The following is a 17973-nucleotide window of genomic DNA, read 5'->3' on the forward strand; positions in this document are numbered from 1 at the left end:
GTGTGTATGTATGTATGTGTATATATATGTATAATTAAACTGATACAATGTCATATGCTATATATTAGACGATATCATGAGAAATGCACCAGGGATTTAACATGCAGAAAGAGTAGCACAGATCTTTGGGTGCCCCCTAGTGTTAAAACACTGAGAAAAGCACAATAAGGAAGGGAGGGAAGGACTTCACAAAAAGGTGTCTTATACGTCACTACAAAGAGGTTGTGCCCTGTGAACAGAAAAATAATTAAATGCTTGCACAAAAAGATTGATAGTTTGTCACATGGTCTTATTACATTTATTTATTAATATTAATTATATGGTTAAAATGATGCTATTATATCACAGATGAATAGGAAAAAAAAACTTGACTTAAGGTGCAAACTGTGCCACAAATGATCTGCTTCCAGGATGTGGTCAGAAGAGAAACTAGAGTTTCTATATGTGAAGCACAATTGAAGAGCACACCCACAAACAGCTTACACTAGCACAAGATTCTACGAGTAAAACATTACGAACATGAGTATCGGACAACGAAATGCGAAGAGATAAGCATCATGTCTGTGCAAGGTGGCATAGCAATCTATCCCTCAGGAGTCAATGATTCAGACAACAATCAAAGGTACTGTATACTGATTTGCATCATAACTCAATGGAGAGGTTAAATCTCCAGTCTGAACAAAAATAATCTATTTTTATTTTTTCAGCATATGTCTGTTTTGGGTTTGTAGGTTAGTTGGTCAAATTTGAAATGCCTGAATTTTCTTGCATTGATAATGGAGTATCAAACAAGCAAACAAGGGCTTTTAGACCTTTTCTTAGAACTAAGCTTTTTTTTTTTTCAATCCTTTTAACCAACTGGCCACAAGATTATTTTAGTGCAAGACTCTAGTATTAGGGAGCCAATGGAAAAATATTTAGGAGTTGAAAGCGCATTAGTTAATTGAGTGCATAGTCTCTCACTTTAGTTTTTAACAAATCACTGCTGGGTTTTGTGATGAAGAGACTATGAATGTATACATGGAAAAATACGTATATATACTAGACATTCTTAGTTTGTGTGTGTGTGTATATATATATAGTTTATATTTGGTACTATATTATCGGTAACTGATGAAAATAACCGCCATTTTGTCCCTTCCTATCAAATATTGCACTGCAAATACTGTATCAATAACAGCTTTAAGTTGTCAGTGGTATAAGTGGGATAATCCATAGCTAGTTGTGCATTCAACGATTTGAATGCACTTTGCATTGGGTGGTTCTTTACTAAAATCATTTAATGCACAGCTAGCCATAGATTATCCCATATATATATTTAATATACTACCGATCAAAAGTTTGGAATCAATACGATTTTTAATGTATATATACAGTGAGGAAAATAAGTATTTGAACACCCTGCTATTTTGCAAGTTCTCCCACTTGGAAATCATGGAGGGGTCTGAAATTGTCATCGTAGGTGCATGTCCACTGTGAGAGACATAATCTAAAAAAAAAAATCCAGAAATCACAATATATGATTTTTTTAACTATTTATTTGTATGATACAGCTGCAAATAAGTATTTGAACACCTGTCTATCAGCTAGAATTCTGACCCTCAAAGACCTGTTAGTCTGCCTTTAAAATGTCCACCTCCACTCCATTTATTATCCTAAATTAGATGCACCTGTTTGAGGTCGTTAGCTGCATAAAGACACCTGTCCACCCCATACAATCAGTAAGAATCCAACTACTAACATGGCCAAGACCAAAGAGCTGTCCAAAGACACTAGAGACAAAATTGTACACCTCCACAAGGCTGGAAAGGGCTACGGGGAAATTGCCAAGCAGCTTGGTGAAAAAAGGTCCACTGTTGGAGCAATCATTAGAAAATGGAAGAAGCTAAACATGACTGTCAATCTCCCTCGGACTGGGGCTCCATGCAAGATCTCACCTCGTGGGGTCTCAATGATCCTAAGAAAGGTGAGAAATCAGCCCAGAACTACACGGGAGGAGCTGGTCAATGACCTGAAAAGAGCTGGGACCACCGTTTCCAAGGTTACTGTTGGTAATACACTAAGACGTCATGGTTTGAAATCATGCATGGCACGGAAGGTTCCCCTGCTTAAACCAGCACATGTCAAGGCCCGTCTTAAGTTTGCCAATGACCATTTGGTTGATCCAGAGGAGTCATGGGAGAAAGTCATGTGATCAGATGAGACCAAAATAGAACTTTTTGGTCATAATTCCACTAAACGTGTTTGGAGGAAGAAGAATGATGAGTACCATCCCAAGAACACCATCCCTACTGTGAAGCATGGGGGTGGTAGCATCATGCTTTGGGGGTGTTTTTCTGCACATGGGACAGGGCGACTGCACTGTATTAAGGAGAGGATGACCGGGGCCATGTATTACGAGATTTTGGGGAACAACCTCCTTCCCTCAGTTAGAGCATTGAAGATGGGTCGAGGCTGGGTCTTCCAACATGACAATGACCCGAAGCACACAGCCAGGATAACCAAGGAGTGGCTCTGTAAGAAGCATATCAAGGTTCTGGCGTGGCCTAGCCAGTCTCCAGACCTAAACCCAATAGAGAATCTTTGGAGGGAGCTCAAACTCTGTGTTTCTCAGCGACAGCCCAGAAACCTGACTGATCTAGAGAAGATCTGTGTGGAGGAGTGGGCCAAAATCCCTCCTGCAGTGTGTGCAAACCTGGTGAAAAACTACAGGAAATGTTTGACCTCTGTAATTGCAAACAAAGGCTACTGTACCAAATATTAACATTGATTTTCTCAGGTGTTCAAATACTTATTTGCAGCTGTATCATACAAATAAATAGTTAAAAAATCATACATTGTGATTTCTGGATTTTTTTTTTTAGATTATGCCTCTCACAGTGGACATGCACCTACGATGACAATTTCAGACCCCTCCATGATTTCCAAGTGGGAGAACTTGCAAAATAGCAGGGTGTTCAAATACTTATTTTCCTCACTGTACACACACACACACACACACACACACACACACACACACACACACACACACACACACACACATGTCTGGTTTACTATCTTTGTGGGGACTCTCCATAGACTTAATGGTTTTTATACTGTACAAACGGTATATTCTATCTCCTTACACTAACCCTACCCCTAAACCTACCCATCACAGGAAACTTTCTGCATTTTTACATTTCCAAAAAAACTCATTCTGTATGATTTATAAGCTTGTTTACCCATGGGGACCTCTATTTAGGTCCCCACTGTGACACGAGTCCCCATGAGTCTGTGTGCATTCAGGTTGAAGTCCCCACCGGGATAGAAAAACAGGTACACACACACACAAAGACACACACACACACAGACACACACACACAGTCTGACATTTTGAGTAAAAGGATAACTGAGCCGGGTTGCTCATTTCCATCCAGAGATAAGAAGCTGTGAGTTCCCTGTTTTCATTTTCTTCCTCTCTTTATTTCTTTAGCACATGCAGGATACATCCTGAAGAAAGCAATGAAACCATCTTGCCTTGGCTCTATCTCTTTTTGGCTGTCCTGGGCCTTCCAACTAATGGAATAGTCTTGGTGGATCTTTGGAGATCAGAGAGGACACCCACTGCCATCTTCACTTTGAATATAATTGTGTCAGACCTGCTGATTTGCTGCAGTTTTTTCTTCAGGATAGCCTACTACAAAGAGAACATCAATTGGCTATCTGGAACTCCAGCCTGCAATGCAGTAGAGCTGATAAATTTTTCTTGCTTCTACATTAACCTCTATTGCAACATGAGCTTCCTTTTGTGGACCAGCATCAATCGCTATGCCACGGTGGTAAAACCAGGCTACACTTTCTTTCGGATCTTTAAACGTACTTGGTCTAGTTGGATCCTCTGCTTTTCTACCTGGTCGGTTATCACCACAGTCGTCGGCACTAGCATGGGACTTAAACTGAGTGTACAAATCAACGGGACCTGCTTTGACCAAGTTGTCAACAGTTACATTCTCTATCAAGATCAATTCAAAACTATCCACTGCGTCGGTGTTTCAGCATTCTTCTTCATTTTGTGCTTGATGTTGGTCAGCTATAGCCTGCTGGTCTTCCATCTGCAGAAGGTGAGGGGAGCTAGATTTGGACCCGGAGGAACTCTAAAGGTTCGCAGAAAGATCCTGGCCTCAGTCATAATGTTTGTCCTATGCTTCCTACCCTACCATGTGCAAAGGATCATCTTATTAACATCAGATAATGAAAACTGTCAGGCAAAGTACAGGATAAAAACAAGCACCATCTTCATTGCAGCTCTCAACTGTTGTCTGCATCCCATCCTCCAGCTGGTGTTTCGTTTGCGCTGCTGTCGGGCAAAACGCAACACCAGGGTCAAACCCAAACCTGAAGCCTCCAAGAGCATGGACACACCTCAGATATATACTATACATGTGACCGAAAACATGGAAGAACCGCAGAAAAATGGAACTGAATTAAGCCATGAACCAAAGAAAAATGAAACTGAATTAATCCATGAACCAAAGAAAAATGAAACTGAATGAAGCCACCAACCAACACAGTTGTGAAGAATTTGGTTTGCAACTTTGTATTTCCTGTGTGATGCATTCGGCAAACTGTGAAACATGCTAACCTCAGGGAGCTGTGTTATGACAACCATTACTAATGGACAGAAGCAAAACTTGCAGCCAATTTACATGGTACAGTGGTACCTCCTCATGCTTTTTTCACAGTATACATACTATAACAGTCCTTGTTGGCTATGGTGGAGGAACCTTCTTGGTATCAATGGCAACTAAACTATTAATTCAGTAAGGCTGAAATTGTGTTAATATTCTGCGTGTTATAAAGTCAGAACTGCAAGATATAAACAATTGCGAGAAATAAAGTCCAATTCTGAGGAAAAAAAAGACTAATATATCTTAAACTTATCTCATATCAGAATTGATATCTTACAATTCTGACTTTATAACACACAATTGTGACTTTATATCACGTAGTTCTGACTTTATAACTGACAATTGCGACTTTATATCACGCAATTCTTACTTAATAACTTGCAATTGTGAGATGTCTGAAAAAAGTCAGAATTACCTTTTTAATAGCTTGCATATGCTTTTGTATTTAATAATTTTTAGTACTAAATATTGTAGGCACACAATATACATTTTGCATGGTCAAAATGCATCCATAAAATAAATAAATATAAATATTAAAGTGATTTTAGCACATGTTTTGAATAGTCCTTCAACTGCAATGTGTCTATTCAACCCCAAGGGGTCGTGAGGGGACCATTAAAAATCCTTGACAGGTATTTTAGTAAGAAGGCCAGTTTCGGTAGAGCTTCCTCTTTGGCTAAAAATTCTACCACAGCAGCTACAGTATATGACTGTCATACATATACATATCAACTAGAGTTGAGAAAAAGTTCAGATGATACCAAAATGTCTTGTATTCCTGCATGTTATGCAAATTAACAATTATATAAGAATTGGAGTTTATGAGCTACTTCGTAAAGCAATTATTAAATAACAAAATGCACCTTTTATAGACTCAAGCAGAATTTCTACTATCAAAGGCAAGTGTCTCTTTGAGAGGAACCTTGCAAAAGAGAACTGAGTATACATCATTCGTGCTCAGACCGTCACTTCCTTTAGACAGCGAGTCTAGGGAGGTGGTCAAAACAAAGCAGTTCACAGACGACCTATTACACACATCAGTGACTGCATATATAGATGGTAAGTGTGTTATATTGCTTACAGTGTGTATTCTATTATTACCTGTAAAATGTTTTACTAATTATTTGTATAAATTATTTTTCCCTTAATAATTAAAAATGTTTCTTATAATCTACTTAGCATAGCTAATTGACATTAATTATTTGAGCCTCAGTTAGGGCTAAATATAAATGCCTCATTCATGGCCTAAATTATTATGATACAATTTTTCATATCAGTCGATATCGATAATAAGCACAATACATGTCAAATCTTTATTTCTTTCCGGAGCAGATTTTTGCTCCTATGTAAAAGTTGAGGAAACGAGATCGTTAATTTATGTTTTAAACCACCCTTTATTGTCAGAACATGACAAACAAAACATGAATTCACGTTTTTGAATTCTTCAAAATTTTCCAGTCATTTTTCCTTAACAAAATAAATATCTAAATAGAAAAAAATAATTTCTTAGTGTCTGCATGTTCAAACAGGTGATGTAGTTTCAATTAATGAATGTGTTGCCTGACTTTGATGACATGTATCTTCAGCACAATTTGCAGTGCAGGCTGCAATATTAATAATATTATATGTTTTATCTCTTAGAAATGCACATTTGACAGTAGTAGTAGCTTAAATTAGGATGCAGAAATTTGTTTATTAACAAAAACAGTAACACCTGTAAAAATTGTAACAACCTAATTTTTATATAGTAAAATTTAAATATTCTGACTGAGTTTTATTAAAATTAACCATTGGTCTTCTATAGTAGCATTCATTTAGATCATGATAACCAGTTAAAACCACACATATAGCACATCACTACTATAGTAAAATCTAACTATATGGTTTCTATGGTATTTGTATGAAAATCAGTAGCCTAAATAAATACATTTATTATAAATGCACGCTATAACAATCACAAAAATACTGTAATTACATTTCATTACACCTTTAATACGTCTACATTAATAATTTAATATCAATATTAACACATTTCTGCCACAATACCATGGTGCAGTTAGTGTTACTATTGTAAATCCATGGTAAATGATGGTGATTTGATGATTGAAAAGCCTTCTGACTGTATCAGCGCAGTTTTATCTGGCTTTGAACTAGTTTAAATGATCATTTTATCGAGGAAAATTATATTGCAATAATTATCGTTATCATTTTATCACCTAGCCCTAGCAAAAGGCCTGTTCACACCGGGACGAATTTCGCGCACGATTTTCGCCGACGTTTAACGCCTCGTGACTAAACAAAAAAATTGTAAATCCGGCTCTGGATCGGAGGTGTAAGCGCTCACTCCACAGACCAGGTAGGAAAATATCAGGGAAACTGAGGCTTGGTATTAGCCTACTCCAGACTTTATTCATAGGGATTGATTCGCCTATAATCTAATTTGTTTTTTAAGTAGCGTTGTTTGGCTTCATTATTAAGTTTGTCAGTATACGGTATAGCCAACTTTTTTTGTCACGGCCCATAACTTTTTCTCTTTCTTTCTCGTTGCCGGTGGAGACCGGTCGGCTACGCTATTACTTTATTCCGAACGCTTCTGCGTTGCCTCTAAAATGGCCGCCGTTACCCACAATGCATCATTCCATAACGTCTACGCCCGAGCTCTATTGTCTTTCATGTACATAGGCTATAACTTTTTCCCACAAACGTTTGACAATCGCCACCGGGGTATTTCTGTTTTACATTAAGCGCCATCTAATGTCAGGGAATGAATTTGCATGTTCACTCGGCTCATCGTCAGCGAAAATCGCTTGGGTCTGAACACAAAAAACGCGTTGAAAAACGCTGGCGAATAACGCGCACCGATATTCGTCCCGGTGTGTACGGGCCTTTAGGGTGACAAAAAATGCTGACATATTATGAAAGTGGTTTATCAGCTTCTGCAACTGGGTAGAATATTTACAGGAATGCAAGTGACATTTAATGATGCTTCTATAAATACAGAAGATAGGAAGTACAGGTTTATCATTAGTGTCATATTTTTTACTCGCTAGCATAAATGGTTAAACTATTGAATTTTTCGCAATGATATAACTATTTAATTATTTTCTTCCTCAGCTGTTGGGAATCTCTTTCTTTTTGCGAGAGCTCAATGGCAAACAGTTCACATGCTGAACACAACATATCTAACCTGTGCCAAACAACCACTACAAGTGTAGTTCTGCCCATTATCTACACCATCATGTCTCTCACTGGCCTGCCTGGGAATGCTATTTCTCTTTGGGTGTTCATGCACAAGATTGCCATCAAAACGTCCACCCATATCTACCTGATAAATCTAGGGATCTCAAACTTGTTGCTCTGCCTCACCATGCCATTCCAGGCTACATACTACTCGCTTGGGACCACATGGGACAAACACAATACTATGTGCCAAATGGCAATAAATGGTCTTACTCCAGTGATCCATATCAACATCTGCATTGGTGTGATGATACTGAGCTGGGTGGCGCTCAGTCGCTTTGCCTCACTAATTCAACATTCGCATGCAGACCGCCCAAGCCGGTGGCTCAAAGTTCTACCCGGAGCCTTCTTTTGTCGAAAACGGCAAGCAAAACTGGCCAATGCACTGTGCCTAATCACCTGGGCTATTGTGGCCATAGCAGTCACATCCTTTGTGGTGCTGTACTCGATCAGGGCTGGAAGCGTGGAGGACGGTGACGGAGGTGAAGTGTGTTACAGTGTAGCGGTGGAGGTTGGAGGGGAAGGATCTCACGTCTTCGCGCTAGTGGCTGTTTCATTGTTCTTCGTCTTCTTCCTGTTGGTCTTAAGCGCATACATGGCAGTGATCAGGCACATCTGGAGGTCCAAGAAAAGCGCGATCATCTCTGACAGGCAGCGAGTCTATGCAAGAGTGTTTCGGAATATCGTTATCATTAAGGTCGTGCTGGTGGTCTGTCTCCTGCCGCATCACATCTATAAGGCCATCTTCGTCAATATTGTCAATGAGCAGTCTTGGACTACATCACCCACAACAGATGCTTGCCATCCATTGTCCATGTACGTGGAGGTAAAAAGCATCCTCCTCTGTTTAGCGACTATGCGATGTAGCACAGACCCCATCATGTACTTCCTGCTGGACAAGACATTTCGTAACCATGCGCTTAGCCTGATGAGATTAAGCACTAACGCAAACGACAGTCAGTCATCAAAGTCTAATGGGGGACAGTTATCTCAGGCAACAACTGGGTGTCTTTAGACATTACTTGAGAGGATACTGTACGCTGACACAAAGGAGTCTCATTGTGAGCGATGTTCCCTAACAGCTGAACGATGTTTGGCCGCACACACCAATAAGAAAGTGAAAGTGAATTGGCATCTCTTCAACTGGATTACTTCCGCATGTCTATTGGTCTTCAGTATTGACCTGAAGCTGTGAAAACTCTTGTATGGAATTACACAGTGTTGAGAAATGGTTTATAATAGAGGATATGTGGGCAGGCACACTGTGTAACCCAATGCAAACAAGTAATATTTCAAGATAAAGTTCCAATAAAATCATTTTGAAAAGCAACTACAAATCAGACAAGAATTCATCTGATGCTTCCGTTCCCACACCACTTTGAATTGCTTGAGTACCTTGTGTAGCTATAAAGAGATCGGGGTGAGTAAATGACAGCAGAATTTTTTTTTGAGTGTGTGTGCGTGCACTATCCCTTTAATGTGATGTCTTGCACATTTACAGCATGCCACATTAACTTTTAATGACTGTACTCACATTTCAGGTTGTTTTTCAGACATGTTGTTATAGATCTTGTCCATGCATTGACAACTTTGTTTTTTTATTTGTTACATTACATATACCTACTTTCTTGTTTCCATTTGCATGCTGGTTATTGTGGTAAGTGTTATAAGCTTCCCATTAGTTGTGCAAACAGATAATGTGTGCTTGCAAACAGTGCCTTTACATTTTTGCAGCACACTCATATGACTGTCATAGGTAATGATGCATGATGGACTAGGTATCCATTTATATTTCTGATAGAAGCAGCATTAAAAACCATTACTTTACAGACAGTAAATATTAAAGTCTCTCAGGAGCTTCAAAGTCTGCATCATTACTCCTATAAAAGAGCAAGCTTATAGTTGCCTATTTTGCTTTTGTGCTGTCAGCAAGATAGCTGGCTCCATTAACCATTTTTCAGAATATAGTCCATCAAATTAAAGGGCAAATCTTAGGCAAACTGTATCTAAAAAAAATCAGGAAGTTAAAAGGAAACAATTTGCTTGGTGTAGCACCATATTAATGGTACATATGCTAAACATACAGAGCAATTCATAAAGAGCAATGTTAATGTATAATCAAGATTATTAAGAAAACCCCTGAAAACTTTGCAGTGCTCACAAGTCAGCAAATTCTCAGCAGAGATTGGTTTCTTGGCACTCTAAACTGCAGTTAAGTTCCTGTCTTATTCAAACTAAGCTAAATGTGACCAAGTGCTCTGCTAAGAATAGAAATATCCTGTTTCCAGATGAGGTGTGAAGATTCTGGCTTATGTAGTGTTACATCATTGTAGATTAAGAACAAACCAACCAAGGATTTGACGTAAATGATGACACACTGACCTCAGTCATCAAGATCATATCCGTTATATCATATCTCATTGCCCTGCAGCTAGATATGGTAGGTTTGTATTTCTCTGAGACATCACATTCTGAAGGTCTGATTTGATCAAATCACATATATAAAGCCAATACGTATACTATACTCTGTCTAAAGTTTATTAAAGTTTGTCTTTGCATTTATTCTTAACACAGTTTAATTAAACCAGTGATTATTAAGTCTGATCAATACCCAATATTATTATTTATGTTGGAAAACATATTTTGAGCAGTAAAATAAATGTATTTCAGGGTATTTTATTTTCATGTTTAACCTTCTAATGTTATGTCACAATTCTTAGGTTTTAGGTTTGAGGTTTCTATATTTAATAGCCTTTTTCATGTCTGCCAAGTTCAAATATTGAGAATAAAGTTGTTAAAAAACATGCATATTTCTTCAATATCAACCAAATTACTGACTTTTATATCAGCTTTCAGTAACAGAAGCACATCTGAAGCTTTTTTTCCAAAGAATCTGTGAGCATAGTTGATCTTCATATTTTCATTTATAGGCTGCGAGTTGTGACTTGGCTGCATTTGGATCTTAAGCAACTGATTGTCATCACCCTCTATTAGTTTCACGTTTAATTCCCTAGTATTGACAGCTGCAGGCTGCTTATGAGCAAAGAGAACATCCCTTTAGAAGCAGTTTACGGCAATGTGTAATTTTAGGATTTTAAAATGACACATCTTTAAATTCACAGGGGGGAGGCTACAAAAGTGTGAAAATCGCAAAGACATCAGTGTGTAAAAAAGGGGTTTGCTAGTAATCTGAAGCACTAAGACACCACTGAGCTTACCTTCACATCCCGGTGAATGATGTTGTTGTCATGGCAATACCGTAACGCCTCTAGGATCTGTCTCATGTAGTGACTAAAGGAATAGAGAAGAGAGTAGGGTGGGAAAGAGAGAAACCCATTTTAATCTGAATGGAAAGAAAGTGGGAACTAGGTTTGAAACTATATGATGGTGAGTAACTAATGACAGAATTTTCTTTTTGGGGGGAACTATGTTTTTTAACACAGAGATCTCAGTCGACAATTTTAAGGTGAGCACAGGAACAGGAAATGGATGAAACTGTCCTTAGAGCTGTTTACCTGGCTACTGCCTCACTGTAAACAAAACCAGCGTCTGCTCTCTTCACAATCTCAAAGCAGAGATCGGCTCCATCCATACTGAAAGACAGAACAAGACAAGAAACTATATATCAGCAATATAAAGTCAAACACTGGCACTATCAGTTCTAAGGTCCATTTATGATTTAACTTTAAAGGAAATAAATACAAATCTTGAAGATACTGGTTGTTACGTCCTATGTTATTATTTGTTTGGAGTTGTTTTTTTTCCTTCCCTTTCTCTCTTTACTTTCACTCTTAGCAGGACGACGCGGCTACCTGATTGGTTCAGCCATCTGTCAATCATCGAAATGCTTCACCAATGAGGGCGCGCCATGTGACTATAAAGAGCGCACCTGTGTGGGAAGTGGGAGATGATTTGCATGCTAGAGCACACTTACTTTCACTTGATCGTTTTGTGATGCATGTTTGCCCTGTACCATTTTAGTGTTTTGAGAAACGTGTTCTTTGAGAACTTGGTAATAGAGGCTCATTTGGGCTGTCTTTTCTCTGTGTGTATTTCGCCGTTTTTCTGTTCTGGTTGTTTGAACTGTTATTAAACAGGGAAGAGAAAAGAACAGCTGAGATATCACATGATATACATGTGCTACACTGAGTTATCAATTGTGTATAGAACACTAGTTTAGCGACACGTGCCACTCTTTGTATTTTTCGTTTTTGTTAGCAAGTTTATTTAGGGCGTCTTTGACGCTGAAGATCTTTTGTTTTTGTCTTTGATGAATGTTAATTTAGTCAGACTATACATTGTTTTGTTTATCTAGTAAGATTGGTTTCGGTTTTACTTCTTTCTTTGTTTTGGCACGGTCTAGTTCTTTTCTCTTTACCTCTTTCTTTTGTGAACCTTTTCTTTGGTTTGTATAAATTGTACATTTATGTAAACAATTATTTTGAGGTGTCCTTTTCATCTCGTTTCTCATTGTAATAAATTATCACTTTATTTAAACTAGATTGGTTTGTGTGTGAGATGTTTTCCAGTACACGTTCAGTATTTTAATGTTGCACGCCTTATTCTCTCTAGACTAAAAGGGTTAGTAACACTGGTGGAAAAGCCAATTGTGTTTGTGACCCCGCCTACACTGAAATGTCATTTGCCCCAAATCCCACCATAGATCTATACATTAAACATCAAGTTTGATTTCAAAAACTTTCGCAACTTTCAGTGTGGGAAGACACATTTATTGCAAAACATGTCTTAAGTGTGATTTTTGCATCTTAAGGCAAAACCAGATGCTGGTAGTAGGACAAACTGAACTGTAAGAGTCAATTGTGGCCAATTTCAGAAATGAACACTTTTCTGATTGAAATATTTTCCCAATGCTTTAACAATAAGACCGTGATGGTGTTGTTTCCAGGGGGCAGCAGAGCTCTGGAAGCTCCTGCTTTTGTGTCGGCTCGGGTCTCTAAGGCCTTTAAAGAAAATCCCTTGAGAGGCAGCTGCACTTCTCCAGATAAGAACTCACACTTCATGAAAGTTCTTTGAGAAAAGCTTGGCACTTCAGATAAGCATATGAGCATTTAGCATTTGAGGAATTAAAAAGCTCACCCTAGTCCACAAAACTGCTGAGAGAGCAACAGACACAGGCTCCTCTGGACAGAGAACAGGATGTTCATGTCTTGTTTTGAGATGCTTTTTAGAGTTCACTGACCAAACCTTACCACAATATGCTTCTAGATAACCTTCAAAACACTGCTACTTTCACACACTAATCCAGACGGATGTGTTGGACTCGTGTTACAATAAACAAAACAAAAAACGGCACTGCATTTGGATTTCTTGTGTGCATGAGTGTGTTAAGCTTGTCGATGTAATATTTCCCAATGCTATAAATCCAACATTTACATTTTTTTTATTGCATTTGGGAGTTTGTGTGAAAAAAGAATTAATGGAATAATAAAACAAGTGCAGATTTGCTCAGAATGAAGGACTTACAACTCAAACACCATGTAGAGCATGCCATCAGAGCTGTAGGTCTCCAGAAGCTCCACTATGTGAGGATGTTTCAGCATGTGACAGATGCTCGCTTCCCTCTTCAGATCTACAGGAAGACAAAGGGGCGAATTTCAGTTTCAAATTTTCAGGAAATGTCATTTTGTACAAACCAATTTATTATTTTTAGCAACATTAAAATACACTTCTATCCAAAGGTTTGGTAACTATGCTAAATGTAAGCATAATGAATGACCTTGTTTCCATGTTTATTATCTGTAATATCCCAATTTAATACAAAAAGTCAAGCTCAGCACCATGTTCTGATCTCATCCACATCTTTCACTTCTAAAACTAGTTTGCACAATTAGCAAAAAAATGTGCGAGTGCACAATTAGACATCTGTGGTGAAAGAACTGCATAGTCAACCCCACACACACCGCTGCTCTTCTCATATGTAATTAAAACTGTTGGCATTCAACAATAACAGCAAAAAGAAAACTGTAGGAACTGTTGTTTTACAAAACACTTGTGCTGTGTGAATCCTTTCAAGCCTGGCTGAGAAAAGCAATGCATGATAAAAGTATTTTGCATGTGTGTGAACCTTTGCATAGATCTCGCATGACAAAATAATAAAACTTAATAAAACAAAATAATAAAACGATAAAACTTTTCAAAAATCATACAATAGAGGGGTCAATGACACAATGCTTAGTTTTGTCCAGATCTATTAATGTGTTTAAAAATATAGTGCAATTCATACATACAAGGACTTGAATACATCTCTCCTATGACAAATGTTTTTTTATTTTCTGTATTAAAATTAATTTAGATATTTTTAAGTCAAAAATGTCTGGGTGTTACAACTGTTCTGATATCATTAATGGATTAAAAAAAGAAAGAAAAAAATACCATTAAACTTTTAAAAAATATTTGTTTTATTTCTTTGTTAAAATGTATTATATATATATATATATATATATATATATATATATATATATATATATATTTTTTTTTTTTTTTTTTTTTTTTTTTTAAATAATGTCTGCCATCTCAAAGTAATGCTGTGCAACCAATGCACAAAACTTTATACAGGAAAGTAAGTACATCATAGAGAGGACCCTTTAAGAGGTTAATAAATCTCTTCAAATATCAGATTGTTTGAACTTTCAATGACAAATCAAGGGTCAGGATGTAAAATGTCACATGGAATATTCTTTACACATTCTCTACACATATTCTTTAATAATAATTTAAAAGCTAAAGCATCAATGTTCTCCGGCTCAACCATCACAAAACAAAACTGTAATTTGTTTGATGGAGACAGAGCAGATATAGCACAGGAAACGAGCATCTCAGCTATGGAACGTGTGCTACTGCTAACCACAAAGCCATGAGTCGGAATAACAATATGCATCACAATATGTGCATGCAAGCTCCTCGCTCTTTCCTGAAATTTCTCTGCGTTCTTTCAGACTTCCTAAATAGAGGAAAGTCCTCCCGCCTTTCCTGATCCGTTTCATCAGCTGTGACCCAGTTGGCAAACCGCAGCCTTCAGGAGTGGGGAAATACCTCTTACTGTATATCATTGCAGATTACAGTGCAGCTAAAGTACACAGACCGGAGAACACAACAGACACTTTATGATGGTTGCTGGTATGCAAATCTAGACCACTCTCATTATAATCACCCAAGTAACACTGCAAAACTGTAAAGCAGAACAACCGTTTTCAACATCGACAATAATCAAAAATGTGTCTTGAGCAGCAAATCAGCAAATTACATTTTACAATATATTAAAATAGAAAAGAGACATTTTAAATTGTAATAATATTTCATAATATTACTGTTTTGCTATAATAAATGAGAGACTTCATTAGAAAACATTAAAAAAGATCTTCACATTTTTGAAAAGTACTGTACAAGTTTAAATCCAGCTTTAATATCGAAATACTTTTTAAGGCCACAGTTTTCATGTTCGTTATAGTTTGTGAGTGGCTCGTCTCTAGACTGCAGTGTTTATTAAACTAGTGCTGTGGCAGTTCTCTCTTCTGGCATGGCTTCTGGCCTCTTAATGACCACTCCATCACTATGACACCACCTTCACTACATGCCTCATGTCTGGAGGTGAGAGAGGAAAGATTTACCACTTTTAGGTTCAGCATTTGCGCATTAAAACAAGCACTGTTTGCAAGATGAACATGAAGCGCTGATTTTTAATGTGACATAATATAACATAAGTATGATGGTTGAGTGAACATTAAACTATTGAACATTGACTCTTATCTTTTATCTGATTTCAGCATATAGAGGTGCAATAAAGTTATTTTCCCATTGTTAAAATCACTATGGTACATTCTCTTGTGGCTTCTTATACTACATTCTTATCTTATACAACATTGTCAAAAAAATCATCAATTAAATTGGTTCTAAAGTTTCCATTGTACTGAAGTTATTTTGTGTTTATTCAGTTGCAAATATGTAAATGTCGCAGGTCGTCGTGTAGCACCTCTTCCATCTGCTCCAGCTGTTTGAAGCCTGTGTTTCATTGGTGGGGTGCTTATGGAATTATGGGAAAATCTGGGACACTCATGAGGAGTCGTTGTGCAGCTTTAATATGATGGAACGGCAATCTGAGATGCAACTCAATTATTTGAGGAGGAAAATCTTTCAAATCAGACGGTGAGATTTACTCACGGAGAAGAGGCAGCTTGGTTTGGATGTTTGGCACAACATTTCCACACAGTTTACGACACTCTCTACTCTCTATCTCTATTCAGCTTCCTCTAAGGGAGTCTACCCTGGGACATTCCCACGTGTATTGGTGTCTACAAGTGGCCAAATTCCTCACAACACACTCGGCGGCACATGCATATGACACTCAGTGAAGTACAGAAGATTTTACGGCTTCTCTGGTGAGGGCTAACTGAGATGCAGTACTAAAACATGTTGGCTGAGCTGACAGCAGACGTCCAGCACCTGAACAATCCCTCTCATGACAGATAAACACAAACACACTCACACTGCTGACCTTCTGCTGTCCCCCTGGACTCAGGCGCGCTTTATCTTGCACTATGCACTGTGTGTGAGAATGTGCGTTTTGAAGTGATGGGAAGTGCATCATGACAAACCTGCAGTCTAGTGGTTAGAACAAGTGCCTTAACACGTTGAACCGTGGTGCTAATATGGATGACAAGAATTCAGATCTGGCTTGCAACTTTCTCCTGTTCCCTGCTCTTCTCCTTATAATTTTGACTCCATTCTCTACTACTTAGTATAAATTAGTCGCCAATCAAGATGTTTTAGCGCAATTTTCCACCGGACAAAATTGCGCTTGTTAACTCATGATTTCTGTTCTGTGCGTCTGTGCGCACCAATCTTGCACTTCTATCTACTCCTCAACCAGACCACCTAGAGACTTCGGGTTTTCGGCATTATGTTAAGGAAGGTCTAATCTCGGGAACGCACAAAAAAAATCCAGGAAAAGATTTACTATCTCTTAGTGTTGTGATCCCATGAGGTGAGAAAATTGCGCTAAAACACTCACCGAGTTTTTATTACTTGTTTATATATATATATATATACACACACACACTGAAATCAAGCTGATATATCTTTAAACTAAACAATTTAATCTAAAGATGGTATAAAACATACAAAACATTACTGCAATAAAATTAACATTTTATTTAATATTTTATAAAACCGTTTGAAATAACTGATTTCAAAATAAATCAATTTGGGAAATTTTGGGGAAAATATTTATAATTTAGCAAAATCTCCTTGATTCTGTTCTGTAACCCTATTACAGACTACAGTATTTTTTTACACACACACAAAAAAAAAAATGTTAAAAGAAATTAGAAAAACACTAATAAACACTCGGAAGCACTAATAAGCACTTGGAATCTACAATCTATTTTCTAAAATAAAGACCAGGTTATACTTAATATATACAGTACTAAGTGAATGAAATAAATAAATGTATATAAATATGAATAAATAAATAATCATTTTTGGAGCTCAACAGCATCTGTTTCCATTCGTCACTGTCACTGCCACTGTCACTGTAAAGAATAGAGCAGCATAAATATTCTGCCTAACATCTCCTTATGGAAAAAAGAAAGTCATAACGGTCTGGAACAAAAGAAGGATGAATAAATGATTACAGCATCATCTTTTTGAGTACTCCTTTAATTATTATCCATTACCATTTTTCAGTCATGTTACATGCACAAAGCCACATACTGAGAGTGACATACTGGGATGATGCAAAATCATGACACAGTTATGCGGAAATAGCTTCAATGCTTTCTGTGATATCCAGTTAGTGTAAAGTACCACATTTGTGCTAACAACACAATTAAAGCATTTGTAGTTAAATAAATGTTTCACCCTCTTTTATTAGGCACAGATCCATTCAAGTCTGTTGCAAAGTATTTTTTAACAGATTGTGTGTCAGAGCTATTCTGGGTGTATTCCTTACACCAGGGAATGATATACTGCACATTAACCGTTTGAATGTTGTGGAGAAGTGTGCTTCTCTTTTAACTGCATTAACATTTAATGTCCTCCTGCTGCAATA

General features: G+C 37.5%; 3 protein-coding genes across 50 annotated transcripts in view; 2 read left to right on the top strand and 1 right to left on the bottom strand.

The window, feature by feature from the left end:
• caska (calcium/calmodulin-dependent serine protein kinase a) overlaps positions 1-17973 on the bottom strand; it is a 175103-nt gene that overhangs the window by 42070 nt on the left and 115060 nt on the right. For all 48 annotated transcript variants that reach the window (XM_084122028.1, XM_084122044.1, XM_084122037.1 and 45 more), the window contains exons 3-5: positions 13392-13497; positions 11423-11500; positions 11126-11198 (exon numbers count right to left, since the gene is read on the bottom strand). In XM_084122028.1, coding sequence (XP_083978154.1) covers positions 11126-11198; positions 11423-11500; positions 13392-13497 — 257 coding nt within the window. The remainder of the gene's footprint in view (positions 1-11125; positions 11199-11422; positions 11501-13391; positions 13498-17973) is intronic.
• Positions 450-5209, top strand: LOC311088224 (cysteinyl leukotriene receptor 2). Its single transcript, XM_084122059.1, has 2 exons — positions 450-622; positions 3473-5209. The coding sequence occupies exons 1-2, from the start codon at positions 558-560 to the stop codon at positions 4530-4532; spliced, it is 1125 nt and encodes a 374-aa protein (XP_083978185.1). The 5' UTR covers positions 450-557; the 3' UTR covers positions 4533-5209.
• gpr82 (G protein-coupled receptor 82) lies at positions 5630-10711 on the top strand. Its single transcript, XM_084122060.1, has 2 exons — positions 5630-5726; positions 7782-10711. Exon 2 carries the CDS (start codon positions 7816-7818, stop codon positions 8920-8922), a length of 1107 nt encoding a protein of 368 aa, XP_083978186.1. The 5' UTR covers positions 5630-5726; positions 7782-7815; the 3' UTR covers positions 8923-10711.

Source organism: Abramis brama (genome assembly GCF_963993115.1).
Source record: "Abramis brama genome assembly, chromosome: 8".
Taxonomy (NCBI): domain Eukaryota; kingdom Metazoa; phylum Chordata; class Actinopteri; order Cypriniformes; family Leuciscidae; genus Abramis; species Abramis brama.